We start from the raw sequence: 27,884 nt of genomic DNA on the forward strand, positions 1-27,884 counted from the left end.
TGAAGTGCAAAGACATTCATTTATAGTGCAGTAAAGAACAATAAAAACAGCTTAGATCTTTGCAGCACTGCATATGACATATTTCATTATAAATTACCTCGATCCTCGACTTGTGACATTTTTAGTAAAACGATGCTGAAATCCCTTCTTCTGAAGAACTTCACGTCCTCCATAAAGGTAGGATGGAGGCTAAATTGAGGACAATAAAAGATGCTTTGGTTCAGGAATTATTTGTTTCCACTAGCAGCCATAAGGTGTAAAACTCAGAAGAAATGCAAGGTGCTGAGCAAACAAAGTGCAAAAAACTTTCACTTACTTTTTAAAATACAATTGGTTTTGTGTATTTCCACTACATGGTACTTCTCGAGTGTCCATCTATTAAAACTTTATCAGCAACTTACAAAATACAGAAATGCTTTTAATTAATTGTGGTAATATAGTGCATAGAAAAAAAGTCAATGCCTTCTGGTTCCTCTTTTAGAAGATTTCAAACCTGCAGTACTTCTGAGGTAAAGAAGCCAGGGTGTTTTAAATTACTGATATCAAACTAATATAATATATCACAGACTCAAAAAGAAGGACTCAAGATTCTCTGTCTCCACATGACGAGTCACTGAGTTCCCTGCTCGCTGCACTACCAAACCCCTGACAATCAGAGTGGCACTTGTCTCTCTTAATTTTAGCCATCTAAAAGTGACATGTCTAGTCTAAACTAATTCTCAAGGCACCTGGTCAACACAGTAATAGCTCTCCAGGGAATGATTCATATCACCTGCCTAGGACAACATTTTAGGATGCGTTGAATCATTCTCTGGAGATGTAGTGAGAGTACTTACATCACTAGTTCATACTATCTGCCCAACTTCTAGACATTTAAAGTTATATAAAGTGAACCCCACCCTTATACCAGAATAACATACAAATAACCTTATTTGTGATGATGTCAAGAGACTGAGCTATTCCAGAATTTTACATTTACTGTCCTAAATTTAATTCCCTTACTAACAAGCAGCAAATATAAGAAGTAGAAGAGTGCATACACCAATAACCCCTCTGGCTATTCTCAGTAACAGTCACGTTTCAGTATTAGTGGTGTCTAATTGGCTGTTTCTTGGCAACCTAGATTACAGTGAATTGCAGAAGTCCAATTCTTAAGTCAAAAAGACAAGTACTATCTTATTACACTGATCAGAATGTAAAAAAAGTCTGCAATTTAATCAAAGCAGACCACAGCTACAGTCAATATATAGTCAAGGATTACGGTCTGTTTCCATGCTAGGGTGGCATGCCATAATGACATCTTATCTGAAATAAAATGCATTTCCATCCATCCTCTTCAGATTTCCTGAGTAAGATCAGCATCAGGCCAGTTTTTGAAGGATGTCTCCTATAATGACTTCAAAATAAGCAAATGATAATATACTTATGTGCAAAAAAACTCTGAAGTAGAATTATACAAACAATGGTTGCTCTCTGTGTGCATACACAGACACATACAGAGATAACATACCCTCATGCACTTAAGTTACCCACAAAGGTAGGCTTGTCAGTCTTCATGCAGTGCTACATCTGCAAGAAAAAAAACCTCATCCACAAGACACAATGTCCAAGATACACAGCATTTCCAGTAGGTGATCTGGCACCTTCCAAAGGCACCTGCTTGCTACCAGTTGTACTAGGCATTGGAAGAAACACTCTGATGAGGATTCCCATTTTGAGAATCTATTGTCTTGCTACTGCTCCGGGCTTCATCAGTATTAGCAGGTGATTTCAGATCTGCTTTGTCCATCAGTATGGTGGATTTGGGAGGCTTGCAAACAAAGCAGAGGAACTTGAAACAGGACAGCAAACCTTCAGAAACGCTGGAGGAGAAGAGCTTTTTGCATGGGTGGCAGAACTGGTAGAACACCAACATGAAGAGGACAGCCATGCAGTAACCTATCAGGAGCTGCAAGACCAACAACGGGGCACAGATATACAGGTAGATATCAGTTTTATAGAGGTACCACATCAGCAGGAGGAATGCATTCTCAATGAACCGCAGCATATAATACACAGTCAGTCGGTACCAATTTTGGGATTTATTAATTAAGTCAGGATCATTGAGCTTCAGCTGCACTGCCGACCAGCAGAACATGTTAATGCCAGCATACAAGAAAGTGAGGAGGCACAAGACAATGGTAGTGCCAACCCTGCTCAGTGCCTTCTCTATGTTCTCGGGAAACGGGGACTTGCTTTGCCAGAAGAGAATCCAGGGATAAAAGAAAAAACCAAAAAAATTCACCAGCACAACAGGGAGAGTCCAGATTTGAAGGACTGAACTGAAAAGGACCAACACTGTAACACGTGTAGCAATTTCAAAGCTTCTCCACATGAATATGCAGAGGTAGGCAGCCGGTTTCACACTGACATCGTAATCATCGTACTTAATCTTAATAGCCAGGATGTTGCAGCGTAAGGCGCCATATACAATCGACAAGAGAGAAAGGACCATAAAAACACCTATAAAGAGAAAAGACAGATCAGAACCTCCAGCTTAGCAGAAGTTAAAGGCATTGTATCACAGTAATGCAGAGAGTCTTCATCACGTAACACCAAAAGAGCCATTCCTTGTATCCACTTCTGGATTATCAGGCTAACCCTACCTCCCATTTTCTTCACCATTTGTTACTTTTCCAAGCAGATGCAAAGCAAAAGGCATAGAACAATCACAAGTGTCTCCCCTCATGCATGGCTGTTTGTACATAAACTGTCTTTGGTAAATGATACAGCTCATTCATAAGGATATACGAGTTAGTCTCAAACTTCAATATTATTCTCACAGTATTCCACATCACAGAGGAATGCTATTAACTCTGCGTATAGCTGAAGCACTGAGAGACAGAAGCTGAAATTCTTAAGAATTATTTGGGCATGCAGACACCACAACGCTTTTGAAGTTCTAGGTTGAAGCAACTTGTTCAAGCACACAGAACGGGTCTGCGGTGGAACTCAAAAATGAAAGCCAGAGCCTACAGTCACAGGTCAGCAGTTTATACCCAGAACCACTTTCACTTTTTCTGCCTGTGTAGACAGATATTTTCTCACCTGGCTACACTGCATTTTCCTTACACCTACCCATATCATGCATTTAAAGAAACTTCCTTTAAAAAATTTCTTTAAATTTAGATCACGTAGTTCTCCAAGATCACCTTTCGGTATATCCCATCAACCCAGAATCCTTTAGGTGAAGAGGTTTCACTGCTTTTAAATTCTGTAAAAAGTGACTGCAGAGGCCAGCTGTTACCTGGCTTCCGGCCTAGTGGAGGCAAAGCCCTGTGGCACTGCAGCAGGGTGCCTGGTGTTGCCACACAAAGGCCCACACCATTGTCCCAAATGCTCTTGGGCACATTTACCAGCTGAGTCTCTCCATCAAGAACAAAAAAGAAATGGAGACTAGAGTTTTGAGCTACCATACCACAGCTGAGACCCAGCAACGGACAGCCTCTGGGGCTACAGCACTCTGACAGCTGAATGCTGCATAAGATGTGAATTAAAAATGCTGAATAAAAAAGTACACTGGAAGGCAGGAACAAATTAGGGGAGAGTTTCCAAACTAAGTAGGTACAGAGTATAAGAACCCTAGATGTACAAAACAAACAAAGAGAAGTATCTTGACATTCAGAGGTGCTAACCATCCACAGTTTTGCTAGCATTTGCATACTTCCTGCACCATTCTTACTGACATGCTGAATAGCAGATTTAGGGGACTAATTTTAGGTACCCCATTCAATCCTTTTAGCTTCAATCTTTGCCATTTTGCCATGCAAAGAACACCTCAAATGCAAATGAGTAAAGTACAGTAAAAATGATTCACTAGTTTCTTTCAGAATTGACCAAGCTAATTGGTCATGTTACAGAGCATTAGATTGCATCAGATACAAGACAGAGCTGTCAATGCTCAATTATGTCGGTTACTTTAATGTAGTGCTTAGCAACCAGGGCTGCCTTCAATCAGTTTAAGTGTCATTATCCTACGAATGAACTGGATTCCTTGCTTTGCTATAGCTATTTAATCATGATTATCAGCTTCTCCTGTTTAAAGTTATTAACCTCCGAGCATGACTTTGAAAGAAATAAGCGTATTTTAGGATCTCTAAAAAATTGCTAACAGGATTTCCTCTATCCTTTTAGCTAACCTCCCTTGCACCCCAGTCCTCAAAAACCTCTGAATTGCTCAGGGGGAGGGGGAGACAAAAACCTTTTATATCTGAATTTCCAATAGCATCCTGTAAGCTGAAAGATGTTTGCCATTTTATATGGTAATTTTATACGTGGCAGTGTGGTGGTGCACATGCCCTCTGAAAATGATTATGCATTTGTTTAATGTTTCATTTTTTAGCGTGTGTTTTTAAACACCTTTTTTACAGCACTGCACCTGATCTGAGAATTTTTAAATATTATGGCATCAAAAATATCAGCTAAAAGCAGAAGAGCAAGCAAGCACAGTAAAGAATACCAATGATATGCTGTGACTCTTTCCAGAAATCTTTCCTGTAGTTTGGAACGGCCTCTAGAACTATTTGAGAACAAATAACTTCTATGAACTAATTCAGCAAAAGAATGTTTTGACAGTTAAAAACAAACAAACAAACAACATTCCCCTGACCCCTGCAAATCTGGAGACCTGAGTGCTTCTGTCCTGGAACTCTGCGTGTCTTCTGGTTTGATAAGCTGGGAAATATTAAGCTCACTACCTGATTTCATTTTAGGTATTTTAAATCTCATATTTGTCTTAATAACGATTTAAAGGCATTCCTCTTTTTCCTTCCTACTTCCAGAAAGCTGTATTTTTCTTAGGAATGAGAGGTGCATGCTCCCAGCACCATGTAGGGAGACACTGTTATACTTTTTTTTTTTTTTTTTTTAAATGATGTCCTGAGTCTTTTCAAGACCTGGTCTTTCCGCCTTAGAGCTAGTAAGAAAGTTAATTCTGCACTAGAAGAGATATATCACAAAATATCTATGACTGAAATCTTATATTCAGCTGTGAAGAAATGTAAGTTATCTATTTTATTTATTATACCTTTCTAAAATGAATCATCATTTTAGATTTCATAAAGGCACCTATTTTGTTCCTTATGGAAGACACCTAGATACCAAAATTTCTGCCTTTAAGATGGAATTTCAACACTTAAGAACAACAATTAGTACTCAAAAATACATGAAGTATGTTGCTCATACAATGCAAAAGCATTCTGTGGTCAAAGGTCACTGAGATGAGAAGGAAAAACTGTAGAAGCATCTTAAGATATATGGCAAGAACATCCAGAAATCATTCAATGGCTCTTCATCTTTGCCCCAAAAGTGGAGTTTATGCTCATTACAAAAGTTATATTGCAGAAACTACTACGTTGAAAAAGACCATAAAAGTAAAACTTCTGTTCTTGGAGGTGGCAGTCAGTCACTGTTACAAATTTTCATTAAAAAAGAAAATATGCACCTTTTTCAGCAGAATGATTTTATTTTTAAACAGTGGAAAATCCGCCTTTTGAGATGATTTTATCACTATAACCAAGAACTGAAGAAAATAACTTTACTGCTGTTAACAGCACAGTTAAAACTTACAGAAGGATCACTGTTCAACAGAAGCAAGTCTTCCACATTCAATACTACAGGCTGATGACTTGGCCCTTTTTCAAGGGTAAGAGGCCAAGTCATGCATCCTCCCTGCTATTTCCAATCATCTAGTTTTGTAATTAATGCTGACTCACGTCTTTCCAGCACCTTCTGGCCTTGGCTTCTGCAGGTGATATTACCTAAATGAAGGGGTCCTGGTATCTGTCCAACACTGTATAAGCAGACATGAGCCTGATGCCAGTCTTCTCTTCAATACAAGGCTGCAGTTGGCTCTAAGACAATGCCTGATACTGATAGATGCTGAAGCATTCAGTACAGGGTGAAGCCTAGATACACAACAGAGACTTAGATGTCCATTTTGGGAGTGGCAATAATTACAAATTCAGATCAGGCACTTCACAGAGTAACAAGTCAGGAACTTGGTCCCAATTTGTGGCTTTCCAATGCTGCATTTTATCCAACCATGTTTTTATGCATTTCACACCAAACAGTTACAGAAGCCATTACACCTTTCATCACAAAGCTAGAGGCTTTGCCCTGCTTTTGCCACTGTCTTTAGCTCTCTTCACCTTACACTCTTTGCTGCAGTGGGTCTAGCAGACAGTAATATGACAAATTTGGAGAATGCCTGACATGGGCAAGAATCTAATTAGCCAATAAAACATCTAGGGAAATTCATGAGTGCCACAAAGTATACAAGAAGGATGCAGCATGGGTCTGGTTGACAAAAAGGGTTAGCCAAGGATGCATGCTCTTTTCAGAGCTCTTCAATTCGATACTGGAAGCAATAATGACTTTCAAGCAGATCTAAAAGGGATAAACCATGCTACATGGCATGATGGTATACAGCTTTATGTTCACAGATAATATCGACCTCATTACCACTGACTAAGCCGAATTTACAGAGAACAATGGATAGGTTAGAGTAGAAATCCAGAAAATCCAGACTAATGACGAGACAAGACAAAAAACGTGGAAATCAAAAGACATGAAGAAGAGATTAATATTATAACCAGGACAAATGGAAAAGTACACACACTTTGGAAGATTGATGTCAAAGAACAGGGAAGATGACGACCAGATGAAGTATGGAAGAAGAGCTGTACTGGCTGCTAAACTACTGAATGTCCCTATATATGAGAATATCTGTATATAAATAACAAACGCCTAGCTGAAACTGTGGTATGCATCATTCCTGCTTACTCTGGAGGCTGAATAATACTGGTGGACAAAAGGTATCACTGCAGAAAGAAGCCAGCTGAAGAGACTACAGAAAGTTTCAAAATTTCAGAAGATAAAATAAATACAAAAGGAAAATATTTATGACAAGAAAGTTCAAGGATGACTGCTTTGGTTTCACCACGTGCCCAGAACGGAACTGGAAAGAACATCCACCCTTTACAACAACAAACCTATCAGAATGCTAGGTAGGAGAAATGGAAGAACTCGGGGAGAAAAAAAGGTTTGGGATGAATGACATTGCAAATCTAATACAAAGCAAAGACTGAAGTCAGCCTGTCAGACTGCTCTGCTGGTGAAACACCTGTGTGTACAACTCATTTAAAAACTGCCCTGGTGAAGCAATGTGGCTTTTCTTCAGCTTCTCCAATTCAGTCTTAATCTCTTCTGTTCCGACTACAGGGCTAGTTTCATTTTCAGGTGTCCGGAGAAAAGCGGTGTTAGGATCTTATTTGATACTCTCCTCCTACAGCATTTTTTAGTTTTTCTGATGAATGAGGTCTAACAGACTTTGCTATTGTTCGTAGATCACTGACTAAAAAAAAATTGCTATTTTTTTTCTTTTGATTTCTGCATTTTACAATTACACAGGACCTGCTATGCCCAGTAGCTTCTGGGAGACACAGAATGTCTCCTGCATTTGTTGGTGGGTTCTGTCCTCCTCTGTCTCACTATGCACATATTCATTGAACTGCCTAGTGAGACAGAATCTCTCTGGATGTTTAACTTCACCCACAGGTCATTCATCAGTTTGTAATTCACAGTTGCTCTGGGCAGTGACTGATGAAAGTCAGAAGTAATACAAAGTTACAAATAATCATTAAATACATAATTCTCTAATGATCTGGAACAGAGCCCTTCCTCCTGGCAATAGTGAACAATAATGTCAACACCAGCAATAGAAAAAATACAGTAAGAAGGTGACCTTTCTCAAGCAAATGCCATCTGCAGAGAACTGCTTGGAAACTGTGTGCTAACGGCACTGCTCAGCAAAAGATTCAACTGCACTGGTCTTATTCCCATGTCACAGACACCGCAATTACGCAAAGTGCCGTGAGGCACTTGGACACAGTCAGGAGCAATGTGTTTCAATTGTCTACTGCCATAATCTTAAATAATACTTCTTGTGTAAAGAACTTAAGCTGTCACCATACCTCTATATGCTTTGGCACACCAAGATTTTCCATTCCCTGAGTTGAGGGGAGAACTTTGACACTACTGTATCGACTTATTCAAAAACCTCAAGTCTTTATTTTGGTTCACTGCCTATCAAGACATCAGAATTGGGGGGAGGGGGGGAGAGAAAAACAAGACCCCACACAGCTGGGTTCATAACACATTATCTGTTCTCAGCCTCCCTACCTTTGAAGTTGAAGAAGATCCTTGGCCTCTCATGGCCTTGTAGCTACATGAGCTATATTGTATTCCAGTGGGGAGACACCTGAAGCTCGCACAGTTGCCAAAGCACTTCCTATACTCAGTCCACCGCAAACTGGATCTCAGAAGATCTCATATAGGAAAGCAGGTTGTCCTGCAATCCAGCAGAAATAGATCCTGCTATTAGTATCTGGCCAGCAAATCAAGATTTTTCAAGGAGTTGGGGCACATCATGGAGCAAGATGCAAAGAGTCCCACAGTAAGAAAGATATGACCTGCTAAGTCCATGTGGTACCGCACTTCTTGGTGAAGATTCGAGAGCTTGGGTCCAGAGATCATATGGCCACACTTGAATATCGAGCTATTCAGTTCTGCCTTTTGATTCCAAATTCAGAAGCTTGCACAAGCAAAGCCAGCTTGTGCCCTCAGTATATATTTGAAACTTCATTCCTTAAAGTACCTCTTCCTTAATGCAGCATGGCAAAGTATACTTTGTATTGTACCCCCAGGAATTTGCTAGAAAGCTTGCCCAGAAATCAAAAGGCAACAGAGGTAAATTTTTCTTCTCTTCAGAGAAGATGGCTCAGTCCCTCCACCTGCCTACCTCTCCTGCCATAATGGTCACTTACCATATTAACGTTCCTATAGCAACCAAAGTATGCTACAGTAAGTGTCATAGTGCAAAACATGGTGCTATAGAGAAGAACTTGAGTGCAACATCATCATCAAAAGCTGCCAGGGAGCTGAACCCTTTGCAATATTTTCAGTTCTTGTCAAGGGCAGCTACACCTGACTGCCAACTCTTCTCCTCTCCCTCCCACCAAAACATGGAAGTGTTAACAACAGCTCTACCTACTTCTGGCGGCTGTGATCTCCTGCTGCAGGACACAGATGTAGAGCTGGAGTGTGAGCTGGGGTGCAGATCCAAGGAACGCCTGGATCACAGATGCCCTACTGAATGCAGACCTGTGCGTACATAGTTTGCCTTCAGCCTGGCCCACTTCTTTCTCAACTTCTTCTGAATACCCATCCTTGGGCATCTGCCTTTTCTTCGTGATGCTGACATAGGGCTCTTCAACTCTGCCAGCACGGAAGTAAATGTAAAAGACTTCCACACACCTACAAGCAAATCAGTAAACAGAGTAATAAGGAAGGAAAAAAAAAAAAAAAAAGCATAGATCTTCCCGCTCCTTAGTATTTTAAGCAATCTGTGTACTAAGTCACTTTTTATTTACAGTGCAAAACCTCCACATTTTCCCCTCTTAGTATGCTTGCAATATGACAGATGCTATCCATAAATGCAAACTACAAGTGACAGAGGACGAGAACTAGGGAGTGCTCTTCTCGCTGCCTGTAGCAATACTCAAACATGGAAGGTTTAACTGTGTCCCAGGAGCTGCCATTTCTTTCTGCTGCCTTATTAAAGTCCTTACACTACTTGCCCATTGCAATGATCATAGCTTCCCAATCTAGGACCCAAGTTGGAAGGGTTTCTGCAGAGTCTCATGTCTTTTTTCCCCAGTGTTATCCATCCATCCATACTAATGGAAAATGACAAGAGCACCACCTCCTAATACATCTGCCTTAAATGAAACATCTCAAGACACTGCAGAGAACCTTAGGGCACAGCTGGCTCTAAGCAGGCACATGCACCTCATAAACACAGCTGGGCTCTAACCTTGAGTCACCAACAAGGCCTCCCAAACACAAGTAGCAAGCAACAGCAGCAGCAATGAGAACAAGCAGCCATCTTGTCTTCAGTTTAGAGCCTCACAGCTCACTCAGGATTTTAACCTTTTTAAAAAGAGATAAAAATCAGAGCTTTACTACTTATGTTTGCTTACCTTTATTCCACAGCTTAAGGAATATTAAACAGAATCTTGCAAAAATACTCAAAATAAGAAGCTACAGTATTTCCAGTTGCTGCAGCTCTCAGTACTTTTTGCACAGGTGAACCAAACCCCCTTGTTTCTATAGCTCTAACTTACCACAGGTCAACTTCCACAGAAAAAAAGTGGTGCCAGCACATGCGTTTCTATTCAGAAATTACATATTATTAGGTCATGCTGCCTCTATGCATGCACACAGAACAACCCACGCGTTAGGGAGAGAATAAAAATGGGCCGAAGGGGTTGGCAAACGATACAGCAGTAAGTACAATCTGATCTCCCTAAGCTGCAGAGAAGACAATGTAGCCTCAGTCAGACTATCCTTTCTGAAACTCCCCTCCATGACTATTCCAGCTAAAGCTCAAGAAATACACTTATAAGAGAGTTGCTGGGGTATGAAGGTGTCAAGGATGGGTTTGGGCAGCAGGCAGGACCCTCAAAGACACAAGAGAACAGTCAACATTGTCTAGGAAGTAGTAACAAGCAGGGATCCACTGAGGTACAGGTGGAGTCACAAGTTGAGGCGGAAGGGAGAAGAAAGAAACTCCCAATTTGTGTCACACGGCACAGGGTCCTGAAAATACAGGGCCTGCTGTGGAAGAGTCCATATATAGCAGGACCATAAACGATAAGTGACATGGCTGAAAAAATCCCCCCAAACCCAAACCTAGTATGGGCACAACCTATTTTCCCTTTTATGCCCAACGCCACTATAGACTTCAAAAGGGAAAATAACTGTTGCAAGAGCAGCAGAACTAAGGAGGGATGGCTGCCACTGAAGCTCTCTCCCAGCTGGGAGAGAACTGTGGGAGAGGGAAATCCCAAGTGCAAGGTGCTCTGTGGCGCCCGTTCTGGTCACAGCTCCTCCAGCGGCCGGATATGTGTGGCATCTTTCCTCTTGGGTAGCTCCTCTGACGACTGACTAGGAGCGAGCTGCCTTCTCTTCCACTGCAGTGCCTCACTGAAGTTCATCTCCTTCACTTGGTTGCCTCCATACATAATACTTATGGGAGTGTAGTATCTTTGAGACTACTATAGGTCACAGTTGGCTAAAATTGACCAAAGGTTTGAAAAGTTACCTAAGGAACTGAGTGACAGTCAGATACACACACACATACACATAGATAAATGCACCATGATCGGATACATTTCATTCCTGTAAAAAACTAGGTGAAATACATGATAGTCATCATTTGTGCCTCACTGACTCCAGTAAACATTTGCCAATGTGTTTTCATAATTAAGAACTTAAGGCTTAATTGTCTTACTTTTTAAAATATCTCACAATTACAGACCATGGAGATATGCTTATCTGAGGCTACTACTTTGAATTTTTTTTTTTCCTTCTCAGCTTCATTTCACCCCTTCTTCCCCTGCCTTCAAACTAATGGCCATTCAGTCTGCTATAGCCTTTTGGAGGAAAGCTCACAGATGAAACAGCACTGAAAAAACTAAATCAAAGCATCCTGTTTTTTGTTTTAATAATCTTGATGTCCTTTCCCCCCCCCGCCCCCCCCAACTGGAGCACTAGCAAGTTTCAACTGCGCTAGATAGAAGCTAGTTTTAGGATTCTGTAGCACTATCCTTGATTCACTAGGCTTCAGCTATTGTCATCACTAAAGCTATTTGAAGGCCCTGGTGCACTAGAAGCTCCGTTCACAGTGGTGAGTCTGTTTTCCCCTTGTTAATCTTTTCAATCCCTGCCAGTCTTGTTCTATGTGAAAGAATCCATACAGCCAAAAATAAAATGTGAAAAACTAATAGAGCACAACAGCTTCTGGAGCCAACAGAGATTTTGAAACCAGCAAATTGATTTTATTCCAAAAGAAAGATCCCAGAACACTCAAGTCTCCCTTAGTGTTCACAGCAATCTATTCATCCTGTGCCGGGGGCAAACCTGAAGCTACTGTGGAAACTGAGATCTCAGCATCAGCCTCTGAACTATTTCAGTGTATGACTAGAAGCAGTTACAGCCTAGGGACCCATCTAAGAAATAAGCAGTAATCCCAGAAAGAAGTGATAACACTCATGAAACTACTGACTATAGCAAATATTACAATCAATAAAACGGTGGGCTCTGGAGCAAGCCTTTGATACGTATTTATTAGCTACATATTGAGTAGCAGCATATCGAGTACCATATTTGTGATGGGATATTTTATGTCCATGTATGAAAGCAAAGACTATCAATACAATGTGAAATGAATAGTCTGATCAGCACACCTTACAGCCAAAGGGGACTTTTATTAGCACAATATAGTCATAAAAATAATACATGCAAGCGCTCAGATTATGTCAGTGGTGATGCCCATCTTCTCCGAAACCTTGCCATTCCAGGCAAGAGTGTCTTTGGAGGTCACTGATGTCAAATGTAATCAAGACTCCAGCTGACGCCACAGGCCAAGCAGCTGTTTCAAGGAGGAGCAGATTGACAACTGATACACTAAAAAGAAGTAGCACTAATCTAAACGTTCAAGTAATAGACTTTAAGATGAGCATAGGCACTTCAAGGGCCAGCCAGACCAGAAGGGTTCAGAACAGGGCTGAAGAATCAAATCACATACCTGTGCCGTGTTATGACTTTGTCTAAAAAGCGCATTCAGAAGGGTTGAACATCTGGTCTTTAAAAGTACCGGCACGGGTTTTTTTTTGTTGTTTTTTGCTCTTTTTTAAAAACACAAAACACAACTAAAAGACAATGCAAGACAGCAATTGCTCCTAGCCAGTTTTCCTCCACAGTTACAAAACCTGTTACAAAATGGGGAATTTCATAGAAGTCCCAAGCGCTCACTGTTTCTCTGCTCTGGAAGACTGTGAGTGGGAGATCTTAAGGTAGGAACAGTCCCACACAAACCCTCTTCTGCAATACAATGATATTTAGGGCCCTTCCAACAGATCCTAATACAGATTCGACACAGAATTTCACTGGACTTAAAGCAATGACAGTTGTAGCATGGGCCCAGGAGGAACTAATATTATTTCAAAGAAAAAAAAAATCTACTCACCCTCCACACTACAGGCTAAGAGATGAGAAAAAGATGGTGCTGCTCTCTCCTGCTGCCAAATCTTGGCAGAGGGAAGAGCTATACATTTTCAAGGATCCTTACGGTGCCTGTAGAGTGATTCAGCAGCAAGACATTTGTCTTGCACACAGTCAGTAGGAGGAATAATGCTATCCTTATATGCCCACTGAGAGGGAGCACCTCATTCCCTCTTTCAGTCACAAGCGTGTGGAATTTAAATACAAGCAAAATAATGGTGCTATGAAGAGGGAGCAGGCAGTGAAAACATGGAACTTCCCACACCCAAGAAGCACTTCAAGGGTAAATGTCTAATTCAAGGGGCTTATCCATATATGTCCACTGCAAATGTACAACAGAATTTGCCAAATAACTTCATTCGTAATTAATTCATTTTGTCTAGCAAAGTGTGCAAAAAACTCGTAGTCCTCCAGATTTACTTACCTGGGTTAGATAATACAAAGATCTGCTCCTCACTCATTGTTCTACCTTCCATCTGCGCTGACTTTCTATTTATCTCATCTGGGACACCTAATGCATCTGCTTAAGAGCAGAGAAAAAAGAAAACTGAAGAAGGACTAAGCATCTTCATCCCATCTGGAAAAGAGAGAGATGCAGCAACAATTGTAAAATTTAGAGCTAGGAGAATCTCCCAAAGTAAGGTCTGGCAATGGAAGTCCTAAAAGGAAAATATTTTTTTAGATCTGTTCTATTCTAAATTATAGAGCAGGTTACCAGGAAAGAGTATCCACGAGAGACAATGTTTCTGCACAACATATCTGAAACACTATCTGCAACATTATAGCTTATTAGATTTCAAACTGCAGAATTAGGTGCCCAAAACCTTAAATGACTTTGATAATTTCAGCCCATAGTTGTTTTTTTTTCCTCCTGAAGCTCAACAAATTAAATTTAGCTGTAACAGCTGCTCCTCTGGCAGTTGGATGAGAACTTCCTATGACATCTCCTTTGCTGCTGTCCACATGGTGCATACATGCATGTAATTTTATTTTTCCTTATGCCTTGAGAAACAAAGCCTGATCCCATTAAAAAAAAAACCAATGATTATATCGTTGTCGTATTAAAATCAGGAGGAAACACTCATTAGTGTTCTATCAGTATAGGGGCCTGTTCTATTTGCTTCAAATTTTTTTGCAAGAGAAGTTCATCATCATGCAGACAGAGCGAGCTCCTAATTGTTTATTTCTTGTAAGCAAGAATCTGTAGGCACATATTCAGTTCACAAAGCACCAAAGGATGGTATTTTCAAAGACACCCTGAAATCACTTCATTTTCCTTCCCCTGAAGATGGTATCAGAAGTAAGCACCACCGGTCTCTTCTGCATGTCATCTTAGTATTGTTTTCGGTTAATGAGATAGCAAGAAACCACAAGCATCCAGCTTGTGTCAGCCAGTTTTAAGTCAGTTCTTGCTTTGTAATTTACTTTGTATGGTTAAAAAAAAAAAAAAACACCTCCGTCTACAAAAAAAGGAGAAATCATCCAAATACATTTTCTAAGCATCCGGACGAACTACTGCATTCACAAGGAGTGGCAGCAACCTGAAATGCTGCAGAAATCCCCCACAGTGCACAGAAATCTGCAGTCACCGTGTTCCAGCTAACTGCTCTGAAGTGTCTCAGGCACACATACATCTTAAGAGATCAGAGTCAGACCACCACAGGTTATTATGAATTTTACTCTATAAATTGCTCTGACTTAATAGAGAAACTGATCCTCTTGGGGAGTGAAAGAAGGAATTAATACTGGCAAAAGGGTGAGTAAACACTACTCTCCTGTTAAAGCAAATGTTCTCTCCAGGAAGAGGGAAGCTTCCTAATTTTAGTGCTTCCAATGGCAGCATCAGGACAGCAAATGCCTCCTGAACAGGTGGAACGTGGGTGTTTGGGGAAGGTGGTGATATGTAAGAAAGGTTTATAGGAGAATGTATTTTTTTTTCCTGTCATACAGAGAATTCAGAACAGGCTGGATCATTTGGCTTGCTAAACTAAACACCCTCTTTCCCCCACCAAGGTATTTCCATATTCTTCTTCAAAATCTTAACTTAATATTTTTCTTAGAAGAAAAAAAGAAAGGGGAAAAAAGTCTAGCTTTTAAAATTATGAAAAAAATCTCACAAACTGTACATGGGCGTGTACTGGTAAGCCAGTGCAGTGATATTTGTTTCTTTGGCAGTCTGAATAGTGAAATGATAATTGTCCTGCTTTATGTTACAAGCCCAACAGAGACTGTTAAAAAGCTAATGTTAGCTTTCTTTTTAAACCCAGCCCAGGCAGATTGCCCTCTACTGAATTATGTCATCTTCTGCAATCAGCAGTCTACTTAAAGTTTCATTCTAGCATCACAAGTGAACAGAGCCTGGGATGGTTCTACTATTTATATGACCTATTTGACTTAATCTGATCCAGTACTCCCAAAAAGGTGCTAAGCTGTGCCACTGAGGTATAAGATCCCTCATAACGAGAGACCAAACACAAGCAACCCTAGGTAGACTGAAGACTTATTTGGGGGACGCAAATTCCTAGAGCTCGGAAGGGCTTACACTGTATCTCTGCTTGCTCGATAATGTGTGCTTATGTGTTGTATGGGTAGAAATGCTAATAGGGTATCACTCGTAAGACAGAACAGAACATCTACCTTTTTTTTCAGCCCTTAGCAACTTCTGGGGAAAAAAAATCATAGGAAGGAGTTTAAAAAACAAAAACAAAAAACCCCAACAACTAACAGCCCTTCTAAAACAAGGAAGGAGACTGCTAACAGCAATAGGATTCTCCTAGTCCAACGAGCTGAGGCTTGCCTAAAGGGATGGGACAACATGGCTCCAGGAAAACTGTTCCTTTTCAGGTTACAATGGTTAAAGGACTATAAAAGTGATAATGTAACCCAATAATATTCTGCCTTCCAGGCAAAACTGCCCTCAGACCTCTGCATATGCCAGTTCAGGATAAAAAGCCCACTGTGTAAAAGAGAGAAAGATGAGAAATTTCATAAGCAGAAAGCACATGGACTTTTACAGACTGGATCTACACTTGATAGAAAGTGATCTGCTCCCTCTTCTGATGGATACAAAATATTTAGTGGCAGTGGACAGGAAGGCTATGCAAAGGAAGAAAAAAAGACCTTGTCGTTAAAGCTTGCTTTCAGTGTCTGTTTCAGACCAACCACTTCACTTTCTCACACTTTTGTACTATTATCCTATGAATAGATACATTTCTCTGAATGTAAAGAGAAGCTACTTTCTAAGAGACTCTTTCTCTCAATTAGTAAAGCCTTTGCAGCCTTTAGTAAGAAGCAAGTTTTTCATGTGGCATGACAGTACTGCCCTCTTGTCATTAATAATTGTAATTAAAGTTATCCTGGGGACTAGAGAGAGGATAACAGGCAGCACTTAGTACTGTTGAAATGATGCCATGGGAAAGCTGATACAAGCATGCTGCAACTTTTCTGGAACACCTTCAAACTTTCTAGAAATTCTGACTTCAGTATCTCTTTGAGAAATGCAGAAGCACACAGGATTCACGGAAATGTGATAGTTACTGTAAAATTGCTCATGGGCTTATGGAAGCCATCTCATCTGGGAGCTGACCAACACAGTAGAAAATATCTTCTGTATACTATGGGTCTAGCATTGTAAACAGATAACACAAAGCTGAGGAAAACAAAAGTGAAACCCTACTTAGTTAAGGTTAAAGAAAAGTCAAGATCTCTTCCTGAGAATTAAAAAGAAAATCCACTAATCTGCTCACCCTTTCATCTGAGCATCACCAATCTTCTGCTTCCACCCTCTCTGGGAATTTCAAAACGCTGGGGGATGTTTCTCCTAACCGGTACTACAAAAATACTGTACTTACTTCCCTTTCTTTTTAAATAAGTGATTTGAACATAAATTTAAGTCCCCAGTAAATATCTGTCATGGGGCTCCACCAACTCTGTAACTAGTCTACTTTTTTTTAAGGACATTTGCAACCAGAAGTTGCACCGATGCTGAAAATTCTCCAAAGCAATTTGGGGCAAGAAGCTCACTTTCTGAAAGAAGAGACAGGCTAGAGCATTACTAGTATTTCCAATATGTAGAGATGGGAGCACTGCCATCCTTTTGTTAAACTAACAATCTGCAGAAATCTTCCTCTCTCTCTTTGAAGTAGTATTAGAGTAAGCTGCTATGGACAAAACGGCAGTGAACAAACACAGCTGTCAAACGGCTGATCTCATTTGCAAAGAGTCGAACAACTTAAAACCAACCGAAAACAGATACAGAGAAACGCACACGCAAAAGGCTCGCCCCTCTCCAGGGGACCGCAGCCCGCCTACCGCCCGCCCGTCTCTCATCTGCAGCCTCTCAGGAGCAACTTAACCTATTTTCCCCAACGACAAGTGTTTACTGAAGGTCAGAAAAACACCACGCCCCGCGTTATGTTCCTGCCTAAGGACACGTCAAAAAAAAAAAAAAAAAAAAACCACCCCTATCCCTCCCTCAGGCTTTCAAACACAGAACGTTTCTTGGGAGACGTTTGACTTCGGCTCGTAGCACAGGTGGGGAATTCCGCCCCAAGGCGGCGGGGCAGCTGGGTCGGTCCTGCCTGCCGGCCGCGGCACCACCCGGGAGGCACAGGTGAGCCCGGGCAGGCAGAGCGAAACACCGCCCGCACGCAGGCGGCTGCGGCGGCCGCACGCCACGCTTTCGCAGGGACGCCGGCCTTCACCGCGCACAGGGGGCAACTGGGCGCAGCCGCCGCCCTCGGCCACCCCCGCGGCGGCGGCGGCCCCCGGGCTCACCCACCTGACGAGGGGCCCCAGCTGCAGGATGTGCAGCAGCAGCACCAGCGGCTTGTCGCGGCTCACGTCGCGGTGGATGAAGACCAGGCTGAGCTGCACCAGCGCGCAGGGCAGCAGGGCGAACAGCAGCGTCAGCCACTGCCACATGCGGTCCCCCGCCGTGCCGTACGTGCCGCTCAGGCACAGCGCCGCCACCGTCTCGGCCACGAAGAGGACGAGGGAGATGAGGACCGAGCCCGGGAATTTCATCGCCGCCCGCCGCCAGCCGGCGGCCCCCATGCGGGGCGCGTTTTCGCCTCGCCGCAGCCGCCCCCACACCCGCCCGAGCGGCCGCCGCACCTCGGCCCGCCCAACCGCCCGCCCAACGGCCGCGGCGCGGCGCGCGCGGCGCCCGCTAGAGGGAGCCGTCGGCGCAACGGCCGGCGCCGCGCTCACCTCAGGAAGGGGCGGCGGGAGGAGGCCGAGGAAGGCGCGGGAGCCGCCTCGGGGGTGCCGCGGCTGACGGAGGGGCGGCTCTCGCCAGCACTCAGCCCCTCCGGGTGCTACAGGCGATATAGTCACCCGCACACTTGCCTCTTGGGGCGGGGGGGGGGGGGAGAAACATTGCCCCGCTGCTGGGAAGTCCCTGCGCGTCTGGCAGCGGCCCTGTTGTGTAGCACCGCACACGGCGGCCTGGTGTGCTTCTGCCTTACTTCATGCTGAAGCAGTGGTTGGGAAGGCCTGAGCGGCACTACTGGACTAGCTGGGGCCTGCTGTCTCGAGTGCAGAAAAACTCAGCATTGTCGTGGCTTGGTCCAGGCTGTGACATGGCTGGAGGAGAGACGCATGACTGTCTCTCTGGCATAGCGTTGGAGCCAAAGACAGCCAAATGAGAATCAATGCATCAATGCATTTTCGTTCCCACTGGGGCACAAGAAACAGAGCTGAGCTCCTTTGCATTGAAAGAGCCATATTAAACGAGGAAGAGGAGTTTGATAGGCTGAAGGGTAGGGCTGCCATTCAGAGGGACCTTGACAGGCTGGAGTGATGGCCTGAAAGGAATTGGCAAGTACAAAGTCCTCCACCTGGGATGAAATAACTGCATGTAACAATAAAGGCTGAGGTGCCAACTGACTAGAAAACACCTTTGCAGAAAAGGACCTGTGAGTCCTGGTAACTATCACCTGATGTACCTAATTTTTAGAGAGTTCCTCATCAAATTAGTGAGCCTCTTGGCAAAGACGCTCTTGTCCCACTTTATGTATCTCATCCCTGCTTATCAGGCCTTTTGCCTCAAAGGTTCCTACATTCACAAAATACAAAGCTCTACCTGCTGCCACACCTGCTGAAGCAGCCTGGTGTTGGCTGGCAGAATTTGCCTTCTCCTCCCTGAGCCTTTCCCTTTCACCAGCAGGACAGAGGAGACCACCGCATGCCCTTCATCTTCACCACTAGAGCTCTGCAGTTGTTCTGGATACGCTCAAGGTCACCCTGACAGTATCGTTGATGCCCACTTGGATGAGCAGCAAAGGATTACAGCCCCAGAGCCAGATAAGCCTTGGCAGTCTCTCCACAACATCTGAGTGTCTGGCAAGAAACAGAGCTTCTGACACATGAAATCAGGTTGGCAGAAGGCGCCTCCATCCCTGCACAGGGGGGTCTCCAATCCCACCCACTCCTCTCTCCCTCTTGGTGCAGATACTTGGTTCATGCTCAGCTGGCTCCCATGCCTTCCCTGACAGATCTTGTTTCTCCTTGCCTGTTCCCAGGTAATTGCAGATCTGCATGTGCAGATTAGCTAGAGACCTGAGACCTAACAGAAATATAACAGGAAAGGCAAGATAACGGGATATTAAATGCTATTGGCCTATTAATAAGATAACATTAATAGCTATTTCTGTTTATCAGCTACCATTCTTTAATGCAGCTTTGGCAAATCTGGAGTCTCATCACTTGCCTCTGGTTGAGCTCAGCTGGTGATGGCAAAGATGGAAGCCTTGCTAAGGAAGGCTCAGGTGAATTTACCATCTAAAGCTCTTCACTGGGAATGGAGTGTTCTTTCTGGAGAGGGAAGAGGTCACACGTAGTGGGAATTGAAGTAGGCTGAAAATAATTTTTTAAGTGGGAAATAAACCTACAGGCCAAAAACAACCTGTCTTCTCTTATGCCGTGGAAAACTACCACGGGATAGTTTTACCTAATTACTCTATGCAGCCTGAATCTTTTATCTAAATCTCAGATGAACAGTTTTACTTTTGATAACGCAGTACCACGGAAAAGCTTTTGGGGCACTGAGTCATTACTGCCCCAGAAAAAAAGTTGCTGGCGTTATGAAAGATAAGTAAAGAATTAACCAATCCCATGCAAAATCCTAATATTTAAGGTTGGGTTTTTATTTAAGGCAAAAGATAATCACAGCTTTTATATTAATAATACGGGCATACACAGAGTTTGTTCTGTCACTATGAAGCCTAATATTAACACTGCTTTTAAAAAGCTATAAAATCCAGTTTCTATCATAATCTACAATACAAAACTAGTACAATAAACACATTCTGAGAGATCACAGTGTTTAAAACATTAGAACAGCAGGGGTCCTGCTTTTAAACAATAAGGTGCATTTCTAAAGAATCAAATCAATCTTGATTCTAAAGACTATACCATACCATACTATGGCTGTGAATCGCTGTTACACTGAGAAATGAATCTAGGACGCAGCATGTACTCAAGAAATGGACATCATATGCTAGAATATATTGAATAATCAAGTGTCACCAACACAAACTAGATATGAAATAATACCCTTTGTTAGAAATGCCATCTAAGTTCCCTGTACTTTTTATTGGTATTGGTAGTCATGTATATTGCAGACATAGTGAACTGAAGTGGGTATAAAACTGCCAGCAGATAGGGCCCTCCATATGCAAACATCTGTGCTTTCCTGTTACTATATGAACAAGTTTTACTAATCTCATGGGACTCAGGAGCAACATGCATCTCATGTGAGCTTAGGTAAGCACGTGTGCACAAATGTTTGCAGCTTTGGGGCTTGGAATGATGCAGTTTTGCCCCTATTTCACACTTGAGGTAGGGAGTGACCTTGCACCCCTGAAGTCTAATGGAGATTCACCACACTCCATGGGTGGCAGATCAGGCCCTTAAAATGAGTGCTCAAGACCAAATCAGTGGAAAAATCAGACCATGGGTAGAGGAAATCTTTCTTCTCTCATTTGTGTTCCTGGTAATGAAGACATAAGCTGAGTTCAGTTGCAGGTTAGATGATAGCCTTACTCTTCTGTATGAAGTGGAAAGAAACACTTGAACAGGATTCCCTTCCCACTCAGTGCAGAATATAATTGACTTCAGGACTTCTGTATGAAATTTTTGGGAGGGATACAGTCATGCAGTGCTGTTGATGAGTATCTCTGCATTATACAGCATATTTTGTTCAAATATCATTATACCCCTATGCAAAATAAGTTTTTAATTAATTTTCTGCCATTTTAATTGGTATTGCTGTATTGACGTAACTGCCTCCACCTTCCCTTTGAGTCATGGCATGAACAAAGTCAAGGGACTCCCTTGTTTGTATTAAAGATAAATGCAGCCTTATGTATTTTAAAGCAGTTTACTGTTTATAGATTGACTTTTTTCAGAGCATGATGTGAAATTTTAAATATACAGAGTACAGGAAACAGAGTGACAGCAGTGACAGTACAGATTAGTCAGGAATTTTAACAGATCAAAGTAAGATCAAAAAGTTTGTGCATGTTGGCTTTTTGGATTTTTTTTTCCAACCACCTAAGCACTGATAGTGTACATCACTCTTATTCCATTAAATGATTGGAGTAGGCAGTAGGTTCAACTACAGGCAATTCTTCCATAGGCAGCATTTTTTCAGCAGGTGTGCTTATGACAGCTTCGCTATAATGGCAATGAAATGTTGTTCAAGGCAGCTAAAACCTGTTAGGTACAGTGCATACTGTACCAGTATTTGTGCAATGAAGCAAACTCAGTGCTACGGTCTTGGAAAATGCCTGTTCACATCTCTAAATTACTGTATTGTTTTGTGGGCCCTGAGCATTTCTGGCTTATGGCTTTGCAGTCTGTTGTTCACTTAATAACGTGATTTTTGGCCATTTTCTTATAACTTTTCAATTTAGCATTAATGCGGCAGCTTACTACTTAATCCAGGACATTTAAATATAAATGCAAATGTCTTCTCGGAAAAATCTGAACAGTGCTGTTGGCCAACTGTTGGCTCAACTGTCTAGTTCTTTACAGGACGATTACGCTTTCAAATCTACAGAGCAATTCTTAGTCCTGATATGCTAATCTTCCTACAGATTAGAAGATGTACGCATGCCAGTGGGTGTTCAAGGTATGCAGGAAAGGATTGCCAGAGTTGAGATTTATATGGCAGACCTCAGAGATACATTCTGTCCATGGATGTTATAGGTCAAAATTGCAAAACAAGTAACGAGGATTTTTTCTCAAAATGCTTGCATATGCTAAAATAGGGCACTGTTTACAGAAAACATGCAATGTATTGGTAGATGCTATAACTGTATGTGGAAATAATGATTTACATACAAAAATCTGATTGCTTATGAAAATTTCAATTTGCACACGTCACCTGTACGTTTCTGTACACAACAGTTACCTACATTTAGTTTTTCTGTAGGGTTTTATAATCTGATCTATATTCTTATCATATTATCAGCATGTCTATATAATGAATATTAAAACACCAAAGTGGCATTACTTAATTACACAGAGTAGTGAAAAGCGTGATCTCTTTACTTGCATTCATTTGTACATATTTTCCAGAACTATTTAAATGTATACTTGGGATGTGTAGCGATTTTACTCAATTACTTTTGATTGTCGTAAGAGAATTGAGATACTAGAGGAGTGAACATAGTCGCTAGAAAGTCACTCTTGTGTTTCATGCAGTGATGCAAACATCACTGACAGTTCTTACGCTGTATAATGATTTTTACTTAGCAGGTGGAAAATGGCATTACCAGGGAGAAGAGACCAGCTGGGAGTGCAAAAATAATGTCATGCAAATAAGTAGACAACCCCTCTTAAATGAAGTGGTTCCATCTTATTTTCAAAAGCAGACGACCTGGGCTGCCTTTTCAGCCTTCTCAAGTAATTCATAGATTGGGAAGGAAAAGGAGGGAACTGAAGGAAACATGATGCAAACAAAGCAGGTATTTAATCCAGCGGTGCAAAACAAATATATTCTGATGCTGAGAAGTTATAAGCGATAGGAAAAAATTAAAGTTATTTCTTAGAACTGTACTGTTGCCGAAACATATATTGCATCTGGCTCTATGAATCCTGAAATCACAAAATCTTCACATTACAGATCTAGTTTCCCTCAAAAGTATTCCATGGCAGTAATCTGTGGATGACCTACCAACAGTCGTGAACAGTAGTTGGCTCCTTAAACTGATTTGTAAATCTACAGCTTTACTCACAAAGAGCATCACACGAACACAAGTACATCACAAAAAAGCACCGATACCCACACAATGCATCCTCTTTGCTTTAAAAGCATAATCACTATTGTATCACCTAAGTTCCTATTGCCTACACTTTAGAAACCAAACACAGTAAAGAGACTAATGTGCAAACAAGATTCAGTAACTTATGTTTTACACTTTGAAAGAGGCTTCTCAAGGTTCTGGTAACACAGTCTTTTGTTACAGCACCATGGCAGAATCTGTTCAGGCATACAATTTTTCAGTCTATTAGGGCTTCATTCTGGAGCAGAAGGAAATAACATCCAGCTGGGGATGTCTAGCAAAGGTTGCATAATCAATTGCTTGGAGCAATAAGGAGGGAACATAAAGGACCTTATTTTTTTATCACACTGAAAAGTGCCATTGGCTTTACTCAGGTTGCTTTCCTGACTGTCTTAAAAGCAACAAATAAAGGCTGCAACAGCTTATATTTAAAACAGTTTGGGGGAGGGGGGAAGCAGACAGAGGATTAAAAGGAGGAAAAAGATTTAAAAAAAACCCCACATTCATGTAATGGTTAGCATATTCAGAAGAGCCCAAGGGTATATTTACACTGGGTTCAGAAGCTACAGCACACCTAGACATAACTACCTTAATCCTGAGAGGTTAGGTAAGAAAAGCAGTGAAGCAGTAGGTACTGTCTGATGAAAGTGAAGAATAATTGCACTCCAAGGTTTTCTAAGATGTATTCCAAGAGAATGGATTTTTATGTTAGCTATTTAAATATCTTAAGTGTCAGTAAACAAAGTTTGCATGCTGCTCTTGTTGAAGTCAGTGCAAAACTTGCATAGACTTGCAGAGAGATGTTTGGGACCTGGATCTTGAAAACCAAGCAGTTGCATCACTTTTCTCATTGTTGAAAGGGTAAGAATACTTTTACTGACAGTAAGTGTTTTCTTTCTCACAGGATTCGTATCAAATGAAGCCAAACACAGAACTAAGGATTACATATATGAAAAAGAGCTGCAAAGACAGATTGTTTTGCTGGTGCTTCAGAGTACAACACAGAGCGAATCAGAATCTTCTTTGAATGGAAATCAGAAGGAATTCATTCAACAAAGAGACAGCAGGAAAATCAGCAGAGACTGATGCTGAATTCTTAGCATATGTATCCTGCCATTTATGAAGAATTACATTAAAAGATAAATAGAAACATGACTGTTGGAAGTGAAACATAATAAAACAGAGTGATCTTATCAACAACTGTTATGGTACATTTTAACACATGTGGCTTGTATGTTAGTTACAATATCAGCACTCATGATTTGGTCAGGATCTAAGTTACTGTATTTATGTATTGTGCTCTAGATTTATTGAGGTTTTGGCAAAAATTTTCTTTTTAAAGCATCTCCTGAGAAATAACTAACTCCATAAAATTAAATGTTGTGGCCCAGAGAAAATTAAGCAGTACACACTGGAGACAACATAAGAAGGTGATGATTACTGTGCTGATATGCACAGATTCTTTTAAGGCTTAAGTCTGGGAGTTTTTCTGATTGTTTAGTTATCAAAACAGGAGGCTTTTATTTTTTTGTAAGTTTGCATCTGTAGATAAAATGATTTGCAGCACGTATAGCATTACAGCAGCCTTGAGTCCAGATCACAGCAGAACTCATTTCTCTGTCTTAAAATAAAATACGATTAGAGGAGCTACCTAAATGCTGTGGCACAAATTCAGTTGCTTGTACGTTTTACCTGAATGATGTTACCCTCCAGTTTAGACTGGAAAGCTATTGACCACAGGGGTAAAGTGGATAAGCCAAAAGTTTTACCTTCCTTAACCATCTGTTTAAAAAGGTTCCAGGTATGAAATATATTAGCCATCCAAATTACAGCAAGTAGCTAGATAAGAATCCTAATGGACTTAGAATTTTCACTACTGAAAATGGATTTTGCTGTGAACTAACAGAAGCCTTTAAAAACAGCTGTGCAAAGCATATGAGCATTCCCACTGACTGTTGATTTAGCCTCACATGTATAGCTCCCTATGAAACACGTTCACATCTCCCCACTCACCATAATGAAGTAAGTGACATTAATGGCTTTCTTAAAAGATCTTTTATCCCACAGAATAAACAAATATAACAACCGTATACTGAATTTTAAGATTTTTGTTCATCCAAAGATTCCCAAGTATTTGACAAGCTGATACAGAACAGTTGCTTTATTCACCAATGAAATGTGGTTGCTTCTGGGCTAATATAACTAATTAGAGCTCCAGAGTGCAAGACTAAATAGCAGAAATCTTAATCTGTAGTTCATACTAAGGCAAGTCATCCCATTAAAATAACAGTGGCATGGGTAGGAATGGGATCACTATATTAAAATACAGAAGGGTTGCAAGACCTGACTCCATCCTGCAGCCTGATCAAGGCCCACTGAAATCAAGTGGGATCTCTAATGGATTCGGCATTAAAAATACAGCAAGCTGGAATCTCCTCCAGCTGAGAATATGGGGAGAGAGAGACTGCAATGCTTGGCAGTGCATGTATGTCAGTTTTTTCACTCTAACCTAAATTTTTGACCTGCCAGTCTTTCCAATATGTCTTTAAAGATAACTATATTACAGTATTCCAGTAAAAATAAAAATAAATAGTCAAATATATTTTAAATACAGATATTTGCTTTTATAGCTTTCTGAGTACAGATCCACGTTAGCATGTTCTTTAGCTTTTAATTATTATATCATATATATATATGTATAATGTCTATAAAAATAGGATATAATTGCAACCTTAAGTGCTAGTGCAAGTAGTGTTGAGCAAACCATGTATTTCTACAGCTACAAATCATTTGGGCATATACGTTATTTTGTTAACCAGGAAAAGAAGCAATTTTGAGTTTTATCAGGATTTTCTTAAGCTCTGTATGCTATCAAAATTTGCATTCAATTTGTAAGGTTTGTAGTGAACAAGTCATCAGGAAGATATTTTTTCCATTCTATGAAATTTGTGTATTATTGTTCAGTAATGCAGCTATAGGAAATTAATATTTAAAGGAAGTTTTTGTATTGCCGAACAATATTTATCTAGCAATGCTGTACTGGGAAGAAAGCATCTGCCTGCTGTTGTTGTGTCTTTGCTAGAAAACTTTCTGATCTAAATCTTCTACACGGCTCTATTCATCTTCCCTCTGAAAGGGAAGGTATTGGTAAGAAGCGATGCTTCTACAGTAAATTGATAAGAAGACCAGCTCCTCACCACAGACTGAGCTCTGAAAGGAAAGGTCAAATTCAGTTCTCATTTACACACATGAAACCCCACTAGCTGAAATGAACCTGTGAAACTGCAGACTGAACATATAGCTATACAACTACCATTATGTGCATATGAAGATGAAAGAGCTCCAAGATACAGGTATTTCTAATATGTTTCTAGTACTAGTAAATGTAGTCACATAAAAATTCCCAGGTTTTGCCTTTGTGCAGTGTAGTGACATATCTAGGCCACCCTCCTCTGCAAGTGCATTGCTGCATAAAGACTTGTTTTTTTCAGGTCTCTTTTTAAAACCTATTGGATATATCACTTTGTTTTTTCTTTGCATGTCCCTGTAATTCTAGCTTGCCTTTTTTCCCATGTGTAATCACCGTGTTAAAAGTTTGAGAATGCCCCTTTCTCTCTCACTTGAATAATTAGAAGATTTTGCTTCTTGTTACAGCTAAATATCTACCCCATCGGATTCAGTCATTTCCCCCCCCCCTTTTTTTTCACTGAACCATTTATTTTTTCCATTCCCACACTTCCCTCCCAAAGCCCCAGTGTATTTACTTTTTCAACTGACTCCCAGCTACCTTAAGGCTAGCATTAGTGGTACCACTGGCTTGTTTTGTAAATAGCCTCTCTTGATAGATAAGTGAAACTGCAGGTGCCCTCTCCCATAGCCATGAGTCTGCAGCCTTGAAGCATGTAATTTTCTAGACAAAGACACTGAAGAGAGGGAATTCGGCTTGGTTCGGTTGCAGCAAGTCAGTCAGGAAACACACAGTCCCCGAGAAGCCTTCATAGAGACTATATACACTTTCTAATGCCCGGGAACCAGCCTTAAATTCTTCCGTAAATAAGAACTCTGCAAACCTAAGAAATAGAAAAACAAAGAAAGCTTTTTATTATTTGGTGTCCCTGTATATCTGCTTACTTGTTGTTTGAAAGCATCATTTCAATACTATTCAACAATTAAAAAAATAGGATGTTTGCTATTTAACCTTATCTGCAAATTTTACCGTTTTCCACACTAAACTGGCATCCATTAGATCAAGAAGAGCTGAACCTTTGCAATCTGTACATGTGTAATGCTTCTTTAAGAGCTAGAAACTCCTTCTGTATTTCTATAATACATCTCATTAAACAAATACTTTTTAATAACTTTTGGATTGGTTATTATTTTAGTGGGATTTAAGCAATGTTTTGTATTGATGCAATTTAAGCAATGTTT

The 27,884-nt window shown here is 41.0% G+C and overlaps 2 protein-coding genes and 1 long non-coding RNA gene across 3 annotated transcripts in view; 1 reads left to right on the plus strand and 2 right to left on the minus strand.

Annotated features, from left to right (window-relative positions):
- XK (X-linked Kx blood group antigen, Kell and VPS13A binding protein) lies at window positions 1–18,284 on the minus strand. Its single transcript, XM_068916885.1, has 3 exons — window positions 17,945–18,284; window positions 9,092–9,354; window positions 1–2,502 (listed from the first exon to the last, which is right to left on the minus strand). Exons 1-3 carry the CDS (start codon window positions 18,217–18,219, stop codon window positions 1,676–1,678), a joined length of 1,365 nt encoding a protein of 454 aa, XP_068772986.1. The 5' UTR covers window positions 18,220–18,284; the 3' UTR covers window positions 1–1,675.
- Window positions 17,471–24,497, plus strand: LOC138061928 (uncharacterized). Its single transcript, XR_011135927.1, has 3 exons — window positions 17,471–17,776; window positions 19,334–19,542; window positions 24,361–24,497. It is a non-coding gene; the product is annotated as an uncharacterized lncRNA (long non-coding RNA).
- LANCL3 (LanC like family member 3) overlaps window positions 20,292–27,884 on the minus strand; it is a 41,442-nt gene continuing 33,849 nt past the window's right edge. The window contains exon 5 of the mRNA XM_068916894.1: window positions 20,292–27,526. Coding sequence (XP_068772995.1) covers window positions 27,367–27,526 — 160 coding nt within the window. The 3' untranslated portion in view covers window positions 20,292–27,366. The remainder of the gene's footprint in view (window positions 27,527–27,884) is intronic.

The sequence above is a fragment of the Struthio camelus genome, chromosome 1 (assembly GCF_040807025.1).
Source record: "Struthio camelus isolate bStrCam1 chromosome 1, bStrCam1.hap1, whole genome shotgun sequence".
NCBI classification, from domain to species: Eukaryota; Metazoa; Chordata; class Aves; order Struthioniformes; family Struthionidae; genus Struthio; species Struthio camelus.